Source organism: Lepidothrix coronata, unplaced genomic scaffold (genome assembly GCF_001604755.1).
Source record: "Lepidothrix coronata isolate B3197 unplaced genomic scaffold, Lepidothrix_coronata-1.0 Scaffold0, whole genome shotgun sequence".
Classification (NCBI taxonomy): domain Eukaryota; kingdom Metazoa; phylum Chordata; class Aves; order Passeriformes; family Pipridae; genus Lepidothrix; species Lepidothrix coronata.
This window is the reverse complement of record NW_016690180.1, coordinates 11,436,403-11,452,374: the sequence shown is the minus strand read 5'-3', so window position 1 is coordinate 11,452,374 and position 15,972 is coordinate 11,436,403. Positions and strand designations below refer to the sequence as shown.

The following is a 15,972-nucleotide window of genomic DNA, read 5'->3' as shown; positions in this document are numbered from 1 at the left end:
TCTATATATAAATAGCATGTGGAGATACAATGTCATTGCATAAGAATTTAGAACTTCCTCCAGAGTTCACTTAAGTCAAGGCACTGCAAAACAATTAGTAGCTCATATTAAGGTACTAAACAGATTTACATGAAAGAAGTCACAAAAAAAAGACTGTTTTATATAACAGCAATAGAAATTCATCATTATGGGTTATCCAGAGGGAAAAGCACAGAGGCATATAATGCAACTGAAGCTCAATGTAAGTGCCTGCATTCAAATTCACAATCCAAAAATGTTACTGCTCAGCTGCTGCCCAACTATGGAGCAACCTGAACTCTGAAAGCATCTTGGGTGGAAACTTAAAACTTCCTGTTTGCCTCGTGGTACTTCAAAGGGTGAATCCACTGTCACAGCAGCCCAAGCTCTGCCCTCACTTGTGGCCAGGCACATTCAGCCTAAATTTGTACTAATGTACAATCCTACCCCAACTGGGATCAAGTGAGTAGATGCCTCTGCTCCTTAGCCTACAAAAGAGGCTTCATTGCCTACATGTTCTCACAGCATGCCTCATATAAACCTGTATATTCAGGTTCTGTACAAAAGGCAGTGGAGGGGTTTTCTTTGCATTTCTTCAGAATGTGACTGGACAAACAAAAAAACTAGTGTTCTTTTACAAAATTTTTGCAGGATGTGGAAGGCACATTTTCTTCCTCTGCCTGAAAAAATTAATGTGATAGTACTATGTTTTAGTTAATAGGCTAACTGTAAAGAAAATCTAACCTGTGAAGAAAAAGAGATCTATTGCTTCAGAAAATCGGAAATTGTTAGGAAGCCTGGTGTGCAAGACTTTCACTTGAATATGGGTGTACCAGTCCATGGAACACATAGAAGTGTTTAATTTTTAGGGACTGGAATGTACAACCCCCATTCTGGTTCTTTTCTTGTTCCAGAAATTATTATTTTCCCCCCTACTTAAGTAACAGTTTCATCACAAAGCAGAGAGAGAAGGAACGCTGTCCAGTGTAGCCTGAAAGGTGATGATTAGGTAGCTTTCATGGGAGGTAGCCTGAAAACTGTGGCTGATTTCTTTCCCAGCTATCAAAAAGCAGAAGAAAGAAAGGGTTTCTAATTGTAATGCTCTAGTATTGACTTCTGTTGTTGTTCAAGGATTTTCTTAACAGCAAGAAATAGTCTTGTAGGATCCACATCTGTTTCATTACTACCTTCTGAAAGGCAACAGTGAAGCAGTAAAAAATGTCTTCTTAAGATCATTGGTTGGTACTTTGGCAATGCATGAGCCTCAGCTGAAATGCTGGAGCTGTCTGGGTGAGAATCGCAGTTCACCTTCTGCTAGAATATGGTTACCAGAGTGTGCAATGCTCAGGCAGCATAAAACGAGCAATAGGGCACAATTGTCTCAGGCGCTGAGATTGGTAGGTGGTAAAATAAGCTGAGGTGTCCCTAGCTGTGATGGCTTAGAAACTAAGGCAGGCATTGGTTGCAAGGAGATGGTACTCCTCTTCCCAAGGAATGCAAAGGATGTCACTGAAAAACAAGAGGCACTCATACCTATTCCCACATCTGAAGAAGCAGAAGCAAACCATGAACTGAGTACAGATAGGGAAAAAGTGCCCTGAGGGAATTGCTGCTTGCATACTTCAATTCAGGTATCAGCAATACTATCAAGGTACCCCTAGGAGCCAAAGGCCGTGGAGATATATGTGTATCTACACTTTGCAAGTAGGGGATTTGCTTACATACCAAAATCTGACTTGCTTTCATAATCTGGGGCAAGGCTATGCTTGCATTTAACTGCTTGACTGTTCCACTCATACCAACAGAGCAGATTTCCTTTAGAAAGCTCCGATTCTACAAATCAGCGGTCTTACTGCCAAGAAGACTTGAAATTAACTGAGTGCAAAAGTGGTTTGCAGAACGGCAATATAGGGTGTCTTAATCATCTGCACTTGCAGAGGAGTATAATTATGTCTCTGGATCCACTCATTCCTTATCCTCTCTGGCAACTGAAAGACCAACTAATACCAACTCTTACAGTGATTTTATACATTTGTAAGTGTGGCTTCTCGTGCATGGAAGGTGTGAACGTGACTCAGCGAAGGTGAATCCGCAGAAGGCTGCCCCGCGGCCAGGGCTAGGCCCCCACCCGAGGAGGGACTTGGCCGGTCCAGAGTCCCGCAGCCGGGCTAGTCCCAGTTTAGCGAGCAAACTGCTCGCAAGTTAAGTGGCCCGCTCGGGCTCACTCTGACGCGTTTTCCGCGGGAGATTAGAGGCTGTGCCAGACACACGGGGCAGCGTTGCCGAAATGCTCCTCGAGAGGGACGACCCGGACCGGGTGCGAGGGCCCCAGCTGCCCATGGTCGCGACATGGGCGCCCGACTGTCACCGGCTGCCCGTCGACTGGCGGACGCCTGTCCCTCTCCGCCCTCCACCCCGGCCCAGGACCCGCCGCCTGTTGCTATTTTCGCCCGCGCTGGAGGGGCGAGGAGGGAGGCGGCGGGAGGGAGGCGGCGAGCGGCACCGCTGGGTGTGCAGCCCGGGTCCCCCCTGCTCCCGCCCGGGCCGCGGGCAGGTCGGGGCGGGGCGGGCAGCGGGAGGCGGTGGCTCGCCCGGCCCGTTACCGGCTCTGCCCGCCGCCCCTCGCGGGAGGTGCCCGGCAGGGGAGCCCGGGGCCGCCGCTCCTGCCCGCCGACGGCACTTCCTTGCAGCCGGCACATCCTGCGGCGGTAAGCGGGTCCCGGTCAGCCTCAGTTCCAGCTCCCGCTCCAGCCCCAGGCCTGGCAGGGGGGGCAGTGGGGGCCGGCGCGGGGGAGCGGCGCTGGCGGGGCTGAGCTGCGTTTTGGGAGGGTGGGAGGAAGGAGGAAGAGCGGCTCTTGGTGTTGAGGAAGTGAAAGAGCTGAGGCGAGAAGTGAGGCACTCGCTGGCGGGGCAGCCCTTGTTGCACCCGCGCCCCGAGGTGGGAGAAGCCGCCGGGTGGGTCCGGCTGGGGCCCCGCTCCGTGCCCGCAGCGGGGAAGGACGGGCTGCAGCCCTCCCGGCTCCCGCGGCGGGGTCGCGCCGTCGGTCGAAGCCGCAGCACTTGCTCTGGGGACAGCATTGCTGCGGGACGGGGAGGGGACGGGCGCGCCGCCGGTGCCGCCCTTCTCGCTTGTGGGGGTCCCAGGAGAGCTGGCTCCTCGTCAGAATAACAAAAAGACCTGCTTGAATTTAATCACTTGATGTGCCACGGTCTGCCTTTCAGTTCTTTCTCTCTCTTGCCTGCTCTTTCCTTATCCGTCAATGCAAATTCGGTGGGTGTAGCTCCTCCCAGACCCCGCTCCTTCTCAGGGCAGCAAAGCTCTTCCCTGGGGTGAAATAGACCTTTCCTACCGCAGCACAGCCGAGTGTAACCTTCAATCCCTCCAGAACGGCGCAGTGCTTTTATGGCCCTTTAAATTCGCGAAGTAAATCAACAAGGGAATGACCGCTTGAAACCGCGTTCACGAGAGGTATGAAACGAATGTGGTTATTTATAGCGCAGTTTGAAAAAATTGAGACCTTTGTGTGCCGTGTCGTATTTGGCGGAGAGGCTAACATGGCAGATCTGCTGTAGGAACCTTCAGTAGTGCAGATGGTGGGATTTGTGCCTGTGTTAAGCCCAGAGATTGGATTGAATTGAACATCGTGGGTCAAAAATTAATAAAATATACATCTTATGAATAGCAAATATCTCTGAGCTGATGACTATACTTTTAACACTTCTAAGTCCGGAAATAGAAATTTGCCACAGAATTTGTTGTTTTATAGAAATGCTAAAAATCATAGGTTATACGCAAAAGTAGAAATGCTTGCAGGTGAGAAGAGCGAGAGGCTGGAAGGAATGTGAAACACCTTCAGTGATAGGTGGATGACTTGACGCTTTTTTCGCTTTAATTTGGTTAACTGAAAAGTTGGATGCAGGCATTTTGGCTGTGGATATGTAATTGATTAAAAAGGAATGGCATTCATAATGGAATTTATCTAGCAAGTGTTCTTTTACAAAGATCTTTTTTTTTCCAGTTCATTATAGTGGTAGAACAGCCCAGTATTTTGTTCAGGTCTGTATGAGGCTGACTCAGAAGACCTCAATCATCGGCATATTAATTTCCACGGACTCCATTAGGGAAAGAGCAACAGGCATTAAGGGCAGGAACAGTCAGCTATTTTCTTCATTTGATAGTTGATTATAAATGTGTATGTTTATAATCAAGAACATACTACCATTTTGTTGCATTTTTTTTATTAATAGACTTTTTAATCTATTTGAATAGTGATATAAGTGCTGGCTATATTGCTAAATATTTTAGGTGTGGTTATTACTGGAAAACCAGTACCAGAGTATATGGTGGGTTATTCAGGGCCCCATCTGAAGCTGATAACAGCATTTAAAAGTATCTTTTAGAAGTCAGCATTTAATAAAACAATAATGGAAATTAAAAGTAATTTCTGAGTTAGATTGACTTCTGAACTTGCACATGCTGATACCCACAGCAAGCCATAGCTCCAGAAGGAAACAGCAGATAATCAGTAGCTATGAGATAAGAAGAACATCCTTGCAACAAGAGGGGCGCGTCCTGCTTCCAAGTGCCAGTTTAATTAAAACTATTTGAAAACTGAGAGTAACCTGTGATAAGATATCTAAACGATCTTATTTAACTGTAGAAAACAGGACAAAAATGTTGCAAGAATACACACACACAAAATAAAAATAAAAGAAAAAGAAAGAAAAGCTTGCAGTAAGCTGCCCCATACAGTGATCTAACGGATACTGTGTTGGATACCAGACAAGAAGAAAATAATTTTAGGCATATGGATGGATACATAAAAGGACTTCTCAGCAGTGACTGTGTCATGACATACTCTTGTTTGTGTTTTTCTATATATCCAGCCAGGTTGATAGAGAAATGTGTCAGCATGAGCAAAGACAATGTAAATCTCGGTTAAGGATCAGACAGAGAGGGAAAGAAGTGGTATTTAGTCCTGGCTTGTGTTCCAGAACTCCAGCTGTAGGCCAGGGCTCCTCATAATCCTTAAGTAGTACGATATTTCTACTAAAATAATCAGAGGTGAAATGCAGTTAGTACCAGTGCCTCTGGTTCCATTTGTTGTCAGGGTTCACTGCTAATCCTGTGCAGAGAAGAGCTGAACAAATTTGTGCTCTTTAAGACCAGCTGTTTTTCACAAGACCTTGCTGTATGGTTGGAAGGAATTTTTGCTTGGCTTCTTGAAGGGGAGAAAACTTAAAGAAAAAAAGACTGCTATCATGACAGCAGCCTGATGTGGAGTAACTGCACAGTTGCCTCTCAGAAAAACTGCAAACGTTGAGTAAGCTGGCATCTCTCTGTTCAAGAGCTCTCAGGTCAAACTCCGTGTTTAATCATTGCTGTATGAAAGCTCTGACTGCTTCCTTGCTTGACACATCTTCTAAACTCGTCTGTTCTGCTGTGAGTCCCAGCAGTCTTAACTGCTACCAAACCAGGGAAGGAGCTGGAGGAGAGTGAAGGGTTGCTTAAGTCTATAGTTACTGATGTTCTGAACAAGAGTTTAAAACCTTTGGCTGCATGTCTGTATTGAATTTAGTCCAGTTAAGAAGAAAGAACAAAAGAAGGATAATTTTTTCTGCTTTTTTCCTTTTTCCTCTTTTTTTTCTTTCTTTTTTTTTTTATTTGCATGTGTTCTTTTTAGTTTAGAACAGTCTCTCTCCCCTCTTTGCCTTTTTTACTGTATTAGTTTGAGTCTGTCCTGAATCTGTCTACTGTTCCCTCAGCTGCCCAAACCTGATGTTTAGTGCCCCACCTTCCTAGGTTAATAACACAATAACCCCATAAGATTCTTCTCTGAACCTCAAAGCTTGCCTAGCCCCATCCAACTAACTGACACCCAGAGCCTATACCTTGTCCTCATGTCCTTTGCTCTCTTGAGAGAAGATGAGTATTGAGGAATGATGTCCTGCATGACACACAGCTGCTTAGACATGTACCTTCATGCAGAGAGAACCTAGGGTCCAGAATGACAGAAGTAAAAATTTTTATGACTGTCCCTTTCATGCTGTCCTGACATCACCCTGACTTCTCTCTGAGGGCATTCCTTTTAGCTTCTGGTGCCATAACACAGAGAATAAGAACTTAATATGTTTTTTTTAAAAAAACACAGTATCAGATTTTGCTACAACAGGACCATTGACATAGTGTTGTGTGCTTTCTAAGCCTGTTCCTCACAAGTGAGAAGTGGCTGGGTTGATTAAGTGAAAGAAAAGTTAAGGACAGAGAGCATACATATGTTCCCATGTATATCTTCCACATTAGTGAGTCAGTCTGATGTCCCCTAGTATAGAAGGCAGAGTTAGATATGTTAATGTAGTTTGTGTAAATATCATGTGTGTTACAGTTTGACTAGCTGTTCTTATGCTGATGGAGCAAATACAACTAAATCAGTGGCAACATTAAGATCCAGTTTAAAGTCTACGAGCCTTTCTTAGACAGCAGCAAAGCTGTCAGCTGAGGGATGATGCTCAAGCTCTTCTCAGCTGTGAGTGCAAGGGCAACCAAGATGCTTCAAAAGATGCCGGTGGAGAAGAGGAACTGTCCTAGTTATGTCTGGGAGCACTGGGAGAATAATCAGAGATGCCCAGCCAGTGTGAAGCAAAACCTGGCAGTCCTCTCCCAGCCCAGAGTAACAAAGCTAAATGGTACTTAGAGCTGTCAAAGAAAGATCAAAAGTGAGGTGGAAGGAAACAAGTGGACAGCTTTATATTTATACCTTTTCTATTCCCTGTTGGATTAAAGGTGTAATAAGCATTTGCTTTGAAGAAGCTGTTTTAAAGTACTCAGACATTTGGGAGGAAAGGCAGCTTGTTTGATCCTACTGTACTAATATGTATGGTAAACTCCTACGGCACCTGCAGAGCCAAATTTCAGAGGGGATGAACTGAATGGTGGCAACCAGAGATAGGTAAAGGTGCCATAATTCCAAGTGGTGGAGTCAGGCCAGACATGGACAGGCTCAGAGCACAGTTACTCTTTGGCTGTAATGTGTCCTTAATTTTATGGCTGGGAATAGGCCCGTTGAGTAGAACAAAACTATTTTTTAGGTCTAAATTAACCACGTACAGAAATATTTCATGGCCTTGAAGTAAAACCTAGTCCTCGCTGTAAACTTAAAGAATGTTAACACCAGCAGCATGAAATTGGCATAATTTCTGGTGGGATTTGCTTAAGACAAGTGACAGGAGGAGGAAACAAAGAAAGAAGGGCTGAGAAAGGGAGATGTAAACATGCAGAACGGTAACATACAGAATGATACAGGTTGGATAAGGAGACCTTCTGATGCTGCTAAATTTGTGCTCTGAGAAACTGCACTTTCAGCCCCTTCTAGCATTAGGAAAAAACCCCGTAGCATTCTGACTTCTACTTAACTGTTTTGATTTAGTATTAATTGTTTTTCTTTAGAAATAGCAAATGCAGGCACTGGAGTATGTTGTTGACTTTAGAAGGTGTTTATTTTTTTAAAAAGAGATGAATGCAAAGAAGCTTTGCATTTATATGAAATACATTCCAGCAGTACAGTGTTTAAGTATGACAGAGTATCAACATTAATTTTTTATATACTGTTTATCCTTAGAGTTGGCATGCAAAATAATGTATTATATTGTGATGTTTACTTCTATTTGAGGCTACAGTGCCTTGTAGGTCTGGGGTAAAAGAGCATGGTAGATGGTGGTAATCAAATCGTCTCTTCCTTGAAAAGTTGATTAAAATGAGTGTGACTGTTATATTTTTACATGCCTTTTAATTAATTGCATTTTTTTAAAAAGTGCTGAGAAAACACAAATAAGAACTATGGCTACAAAAAGTATGTGACTAATAGGTCATTATCTGTGTGGTAGCTCAATTCTCCTCAGCTAAGACTGGAGTTTTCTTAGGCTTTCTCATTCTGAGATTATGATGTATGACACGAAGTGACAAAAACACTAAAAGCTAAGAACTTGATTTTTACTTGTTTTGTTTGGAGTATCTGCCACTGTACTTATAAATTAATCCAATTTTCCCTGCAGTTTTTTTGGGTTTTTTTGGTTTTTTTTGTTGATACTGTTAAGGGGAAAATATTTGTAATAGTTTGTCAAAGAAGAAGAGATCATTTTGATTCCTGGCAGGCACAAAACTATAATGATAATTGCATTTAACAGTCTGTTGATGAGGTGTAAAAATGCTTCCTGAAGCTGCTATCCCATATAGAATCATAGAATCATTGATGTTGGAAAAGACCTCCAAGATCATCAAGTCCAATGTTTGACTGAACACCACCATGTCAACTAAACCATAGCACTAAGTGCCATGTCCAGTCATTTCTTGAACACTTCCAGGGATGGTGACTCCATTGCTTCTGAGAGCAGCCTATTCCGATCTTTGCCACCCTTTCAATGAAGAAACTCTTTCTGGTGTCCAACCTGGCATATCTTGAGGCCGTTTCCTTTTATGTTGCAATGCATTTATATTCATTTAAAAGATGTTTGTTTTCTTGCTTGTTTGTGAAACAGACAAACAAACATATTAAAACCAGTTGTAATATGATTGAAATTAGGCATGCAAATTCTAGACTTTCATGGTCCTTTTTCCCACACCTCCCACATGCAGACACACACACAGAGCTTTATGAAAGGCCTTTTAAAAAAATTGTTCTGCACATCTAGAGTGCTGCTTATGATGATTTCATTGAATAGTGTCTTTAAAACATGCACTCATGCAGTAGTAGTTTTGCTAAATTTGGTATCATTGGAACTGGTGACATTGCTACAGAGTTCATTTGTCAAAAGATGCAAAAATTTCAGAAAAGTAAATGTACCCAGAAATGGTTTCTGCAGTTCTCTTGTTTTTACTGTTTGCCAGTTACTGCAGGAACATTTTCCCCCACTCAGACACTTACAAACTGGTTGCATTTTAAATTTTTTTTTAAATCCTAAAGTTTCCTTTCATTTTCAACAAGGTGAAAGACTGTTAGAAACTCAGTTTGAGAATATTATTACAAAGACAAATGAAGGACAAAGTTTAATGAAAACTTATGAGGAAAAATACTGCTATTTTTGATTGGTCACATTTGTAGATGAACAAAGACAAGAAATATTGTTGCCACAGTAAACAGATGTTCAAATGTAATTAAAATGTTTTGTAAGGAGTTCTTGGTACTGTCCATGTTGGTTTTAATAGATCTTCTCATGGGAAACTCTCTTAAGACTGAGGGTGAACTAGTGTCTTGGTATTTAAACACACACAATTACAGACCTGTCAGATTCTCGTCAGTCTTACACAATATAATGTAACAGCTGAAACAGGCTCAATTAATGAGTTAAAATAGGGTAGTATAACAAATGCCAATATATGTGGTTTTGTAGACTGTATTTTGCAAAGTGATATTTATGAATAAATCCAATTGTTGGATTTTGTTACTAAAACTACTGATACATAATAACAGTAGTGGTGGTAGATGCTGAGTATAACAGGGTTACAACAGGGATGTGTCTAACAGAGTTCCATTTGATATTTTAAGGAATGGAAATGATACAATGTCAGTGTGTCAAACATTTAAATATTCCTGTCTCGCTGCCCAGCATTAAAATGCAATCATGAATTGTGATCATCGTCTGGTTTTTCATAGGGTGCTGTAAGGATTATTGCTCATGACTGCTATCTCACAGGTTTACCAGCAATCAGTCAGTTGACTGCTGCCAGCTTTTTCAGATGACAGTGATTTCTGGAGTGTTATTTATTGAAAAAGCCTGGTTGGTTACAACCAATAATCACTTGGCAAACTGTACCCAAGGAAACAACTCCATATTAGTAGCCAAATTCAAAGACATCCACATACGAACAAGAAAGTTGTCAAGTTACTTTTTTTTTTTTTTCAGATGTGAAAGTGCCTTAGCAAGCACTGACTTCAACTGTCATGAAGGTCAGAATAGCTCAGCTGAGTTCCTTCTGTGATAATAGGATTGAAATAGGCTGGTGTGATCCACATATGCCTGCCCATGAAACAGATACAGGGTAACGTGCATTACAAGGTAATGCACAGGAATGTGCATTTTAAAGTTTAGTTAGTCATTGGATGTTTAACCAGGGTCATAAAACAACTTTTAAATCAGGACTAACTTTTTTCCAAGCAATGTGTTTATTGCAATCACATTTGTTGGACATGAAACAGTAAGGCCCACTGTAGAGAGGGGGAACTCACTGGATAGGTCCTGGTAGATGGTCACTCTTCTGACCAGCTTGTTTCTTCCGATGTTAAGCTATTAATTATTTGTGTTACTGACAGTTTGTTTTTACTAGGGTACCAGCACTTACATAACTATTTCTTTTCCTTTCAGAACTCTTCTGTTCTTTAATCAAAGGAACCGTCCAGATAATGTCATTCCATGGAACTGAAATATTGGTGAATTAGTCCAGGTTCCCTAAAGAGTGGTAAAATGGAGCCAATAACATTCAAAGCTAAAAAGTGTCAAACACCTAGTGATTTCTCAGCAAGTTTCAGTCTCCAGCTCATTGGTTCTCTCCCAGTGCATTCCCTAACCACCATGTCAATGCTGCCTTGGATTGTGGCAGAGATCCGGATGCTCAGTACAAAGTCTTCCAAAGAAGAACCTGGCATCAGCCAAATCCGACTTTATGTTTCACCAGCGAGTTTGCGATGTGAACCAGACACGGGGAAAATCCAGCAGTGGGATCCTTTGATTTGTTCAAGTTTGTTTGAATACAAGCCACAGCATGTCCACAAACTGATTCACAACAGCCACGATCCAAGTTACTTTGCTTGTCTGATAAAGGATGAAGCAGCAAAACAGCAAAGTATCTGCTATGTATTTAAAGCTGATGATCAGACAAAAGTAAGTAAAAAACCCCCTAAAACAGAAGCAAGCATTCCTGGAGTTCCTTTTGTGGTGTTTGAATCCTATCACTACATTGTAAGACCTTAAGGTTGTACTTACAGTTAGAGTCTGGGTCTCACTTGCCAGCAAGTGTCACTTTACTTAATGTTAATGGTTCAGTTGAATTGGAACTGCTCAATGTTTGAAGTGAAAGATGTGTACATTCCTACAGGATTTGGGCCTAAATTTCATCACCTTAAAAGACACTTTAGTTTGGGATATTGACTGAAATCTTGGCACTCAAGTCAGTGAGAGTTTTTCTGTTGATGTCACTAGGGTTAGGATTTCACTCTTGAGTCACTGTGAACTTTATCTAATGCTGTACTCAGACGTCTCAAATTTCTGTTTTCCTGAGTTGAGACCTATGTGACTGGGAAACAGAGATACCTCCTTTCTCAGAAAGAGGAGGAGTAAGGTGGAACCTCCGTGTGTAGCGTTATCTCCAACCACAGGACACTGTGGAAACCTCTTCCTGGTTCTATAGTCCACAAAGCCTGGCAGATAGGGTTGGACAACGGGAGAAAGGCACAGTCTCTCTGACTCTGTGACATGCAGGCTTGCTGCTGTGTAGTGTGAGACAGGAGCTGAGTGTGCATGTCTTGCACTGTGTGAGATTTAGCTGTCTGCATTTCATAAGAACCAATTGTGTCCTTGCTGAAAAGGTAGAAGCATTAAAATTGTCAATCTCTTCTGTCTGAGAGTAATGTGAGACAATAACGCTTGTGAATGAGTAAAATGACTAGGATTTGACACAAGGCTGTTGTGATATACTGGAGACAAGATGGTGATGTATCCTTCACCTCTTGAGTGTTGACTCTAGTTACAAAGTTGGAAAACTGCATGCTTGCTTGACTCATAGGAGATGTCCTACTAAAGCACCCTGAAGGTATTATGTGAATATACACCACAAGTGGGATTTATGCCAACCTGCCCAATAGCAAAACACTATACAGTTCCAAATCCATGGTCTCAAGCTTAGAGCTCAAAACATATGGAAACAGCTTTAGTTAAATCCCCCCAGATAAAATGGCAGTTCCAGTAAATTAGAAGGCAAATGCGTTGTAAATCACAAGCGTTCAAGTGAGAAATCCTGTCAAGTTAAATGTAGAATACCAAGTTTATGAACGTAAGAACAGAAATAAGGAATAGATGTTTCAAAACCCGACAATGAATAGCAGTTGGTATTCAAGTAGCATTTTGCAGTTGCTTATGCACTTATTTTCACTTGTGATTTTTCAGGATTATGGTGAGTACAATGCACAATCATTTCTAGTACATTTTCTTCTGCATTTTCTTTTGCAACAAAGGATTCAGGTACTTTTTCTTCATGTTTGATCAAATTCCTGGACATGTTTGAATTGAATGAGAACAAAATAAGTCTCTAGTTGAATTTGCAGCTGTGTCTACATGTTTTTGGAGACAACACCCAGAATTTTTGGATGCCTGTTTTAGATTCACACAGCTATCTGTCCTTTCAAAAACTACCCTCTGCCTGGTCTCTAACTTGCCTTGATTACAAGGGTTGTTGCTCTTGAATTTTTTGCAGGCTAGGTAGACATCTAATCAGCATTTGTGGACCTATGTTTTAACAAAAGGATAATGGAAATGCCAAGTGTTCTTACCTTCTAAAGTGAACTCCTGCTTCTTTTACTTAAATTCAATGTCATTTCCACCTTTTAAGTAAACCCCTTATGCTTTATAGGGTGCTGTTACTCTGCCCCGAATATTGTCATATAATGCCTTTTAGCTAATTGATGTTTGTATATTTATCAGGAGGAGTGAAATGATGTTACCTGTTTTGCAGAAACCCAACTTGAAAGCATAGGAGTGTACTGTATACTTTATTACAAATTGAAGGAGCTGTTTGTTAAAAGCCAGTGAGTTGGCATGAAGAATTTAGCATTATGTTGCTGCAGCTTATGTTCAACTTCAGAAGAAACACATTTTCGAAAATGGACTTTTGCAGCCTGTGTGACTCCTGTGCTGGCGCTCTTGTTTCTGAGGACTCTTTCTATTTTCTTCAGCTCTGTAAAAGAGACACAGCAGTACAGATAGGTTTAGTCACAAAATTTGCATGTTCATAACAACTCTTTACCCAGCAATGTTGGACATCTCGATTTTCGTGATATTTGCACTTCATCTATTTTTATTTGAAGAAAACCCAACAAACATCTGAATACCAATTACGATAACACTGTAAACTGCAAGAGCCACAATTCTTTGTATCTGCATATATAAATCTGTAGCAGGGCTATATTTGACAAAGAGATCTCGGAGTAAGTAAAGTCTGACTGAGTATTTGAAGTAGAAGGTGCTTTGTGACTTTGCAAATAAGTTCTGAGTATATCCTCATCTTAGGATAAGTAGAATAGAACAGGGCAGAAGTATGTCTGCAGGAGGAGTAGGAAGGTTAGTGTGTTAAGCCAAAAGTAGGTGAGTAGAAGACTAAATAGTGAAGGCCTTTGAAAAGGAGGACAAGCAGATTGAATGTCATGCAGACAGAGGAATAGCACTGGAGGTGGTAGAAAGTACAGAAAGCCAGGAATGCTTGGGCTTTTAATATCAGCATTGCAGGTAGACTGCAGTCCATTAACGTTAGTTGTACTCCTTTATATGTACAAATTGAGCAAGAACATGCATCTGATTTGTGAGGGGTTATTTTACTGTTTAATTGAAAGAATTTTGCTAATGGGAAATGATTTTTTGCTGGGTAATATTTCACTCAGTTCTAGAGTTGATGGAGGTGTGGGAATTGCATGCAATGCTTTTCCTGAATGTGAATGTTGGTTTCATTGTTGCTGCATTACCAACATCCACTTCAGAGAAGAAATCAGTAGATAGGTAATTAATAATAAGTGATGTCAGGATTCTTTGCAAGGAATTCTTTGTTCTGCTCCTCTTTAGCAGTGAGAGAAAAGGCAGTGCTTCATTGTGGTCTTTGTCTTCACTCTGTAGGATCTTCTGTAATTATTTCCATTGTATCATCATGGCAATGTATGGCACACTTTCCCTGATGAGCAGCAGTAAGTAAGGAAGGATGAGATGACATTATGGAAAACAAGCATGTGAATATAGAGATCATTCCACTCAGTGCTAAAAGGATGGGTTTACACTGCCTAGGGAGAGCTGCTCTATGGATTACAATCTCCTTTCTAAGTAGATTTGTCAGACATGGGATCTGGAGCCTGCCTTCCTTCCTTCTTCATGTATAACCTCAGTAAGTTTCCATTAGTTACAGATAGTGGAATTTCTTATCTCTTCACCCTCATTCTTTGGAGGTCCTGATGGGGCCTCATGATTGAGTAATTTCTGCCTGAGGGTGGGGCTGAAGCATTAATGCATATTCTTTGTAGGTGCTCAGGAATGGAGCAGGATTCAGTTATATTGCCTGAGGGAGCTTCTGAAGGCTACTCATAGGTCATGGGGCTTATATATACACCATGATGAGTAATGGTGGAAGCTGAGGAGAAATTAACTCTCCACTAAATGTGCTTACAGGATAGTACCTTCGTCATAAGAATGCAGCCTTGTGGAACACCTTGGCAAGAGTGCTTGGATACTGTAGGAGTGCGATGGCTTAAATGAAAACATACGTCCTACCAGCCTCCATATCTCCCCAGTAACCTCTGGTCTGACGTTTGTGATGCTATTGACATCACTGTTGTTATTGAAAACTATATACTTTAAAAATTATTGGCATTTTAATCTTACACTTGAGAAGTGGTAGTTCTAAACTGTAACTGTAGGTGAGTGCCATTTCCTTCCTGAGCTCATTCTCCCCAAACACAGCATTGCTTTGCTTCTGTAGGATGCCTTGCTTTAGCACATCGTTCACTACAAGGAATGAAGGAGAGAAATAACGAGAAGCTAATGGCATACTGTCACACGGTATCCCCTTCCAGCAGATGAAAAGTAGCCAAAACATTACAGAGGAAGAGTAATTTCTGTTCTTATTTTCAGTTTGGCAAAGTAATTCCAGACGTCATTATGTTAATCTTTCTTTGGTGTATGGAATGATTTGTTTTACTTAGGTATGTTTTATTTTACTTGATGTATGTTTTGGCTCGTAAACAGAACACTGGTCACTAGTTTATCTGATTAATGCCCTGAGCTAGTTTAGATTTAAGGCAAGTTAAGGTTGTACTGTCCTTTATTATACATCTATATTTATTGTAAATAAAGAATAACAGTCCTAAATTTAATGGTTTTACATAAGTCTGAGACAAAGAGGACATTCAGTACCTCAGCCTTTTCCATGTCCTGTGCTCCATTCAGCAGCAGGCCCACATTATCCCTAGTCTGTGTTTTGTCACCTACGTAGATATAAAAACGTTCTTTGTTGCCTTTGACATTCCTTGCTAGATTCAATTCCAGGTGGACTTTGGCTTTCCTAACCATGTCTTTGTGTGCTCAGACAGTGTCTTCATTTCAGGTTACCTGTCTCTTCTTACACCTTCTGCATTCTCCCCTTTTATGTCTGAGTTTTGCTAAGAGCTGCTTGTTCATCCATGTGGGCATTTTTTTCTTGGTCATTTGGATGGACTGCTCTTGAGCTTGAACGAGGTGATCTTTGAATAACAACCAATTTTCTTGGATCCTCTTCCCTCCAGGGCCTTATTTGATGGTGCTGTTTCAAGCTGATCCCTGAAGAGGCCAAAATATGATCTTCTGAAGTCCAGGGTTGCGATCTTGCTTTTTGCCCTGCTTCTCAGGATCCTGAACTCTACCATCTCATGGTCACTGCAGCCAAGGCTGTGCCTGACCCCAACAAGCTCTTCCATGTTGATAGGTATGAGGCCCAGCAGAGCAACTCATTGATCACCTCCTCTGTCATTTGGGCTGGCAAGTTGTTATTGAGGCTCCCTGAGAACTTGCTGGATTGACTATGCCCTGCTGTGTTTTTCCTCCAGCAGATATTTCAGTGGTTGAATTCCCTCATCAGGATCAAGGTCTGCTAATGGGAGGCTGTTTTGAGCTGTCTGTAGAGTGCTTCATCCACCTGTTCTTCATGGTCACGGGGTAAAATAAACTCCTATG

General features: G+C 41.7%; 1 protein-coding gene across 1 annotated transcript in view; it reads left to right on the top strand.

The window, feature by feature from the left end:
• The first annotated feature begins 2,631 nt into the window (after positions 1-2,631).
• TBC1D1 (TBC1 domain family member 1) overlaps positions 2,632-15,972 on the top strand; it is a 124,793-nt gene continuing 111,452 nt past the window's right edge. The window contains exons 1-2 of the mRNA XM_017804186.1: positions 2,632-2,726; positions 10,378-10,893. Of these exons, the coding sequence (XP_017659675.1) occupies positions 10,477-10,893 (417 nt within the window). The 5' untranslated portion in view covers positions 2,632-2,726; positions 10,378-10,476. The remainder of the gene's footprint in view (positions 2,727-10,377; positions 10,894-15,972) is intronic.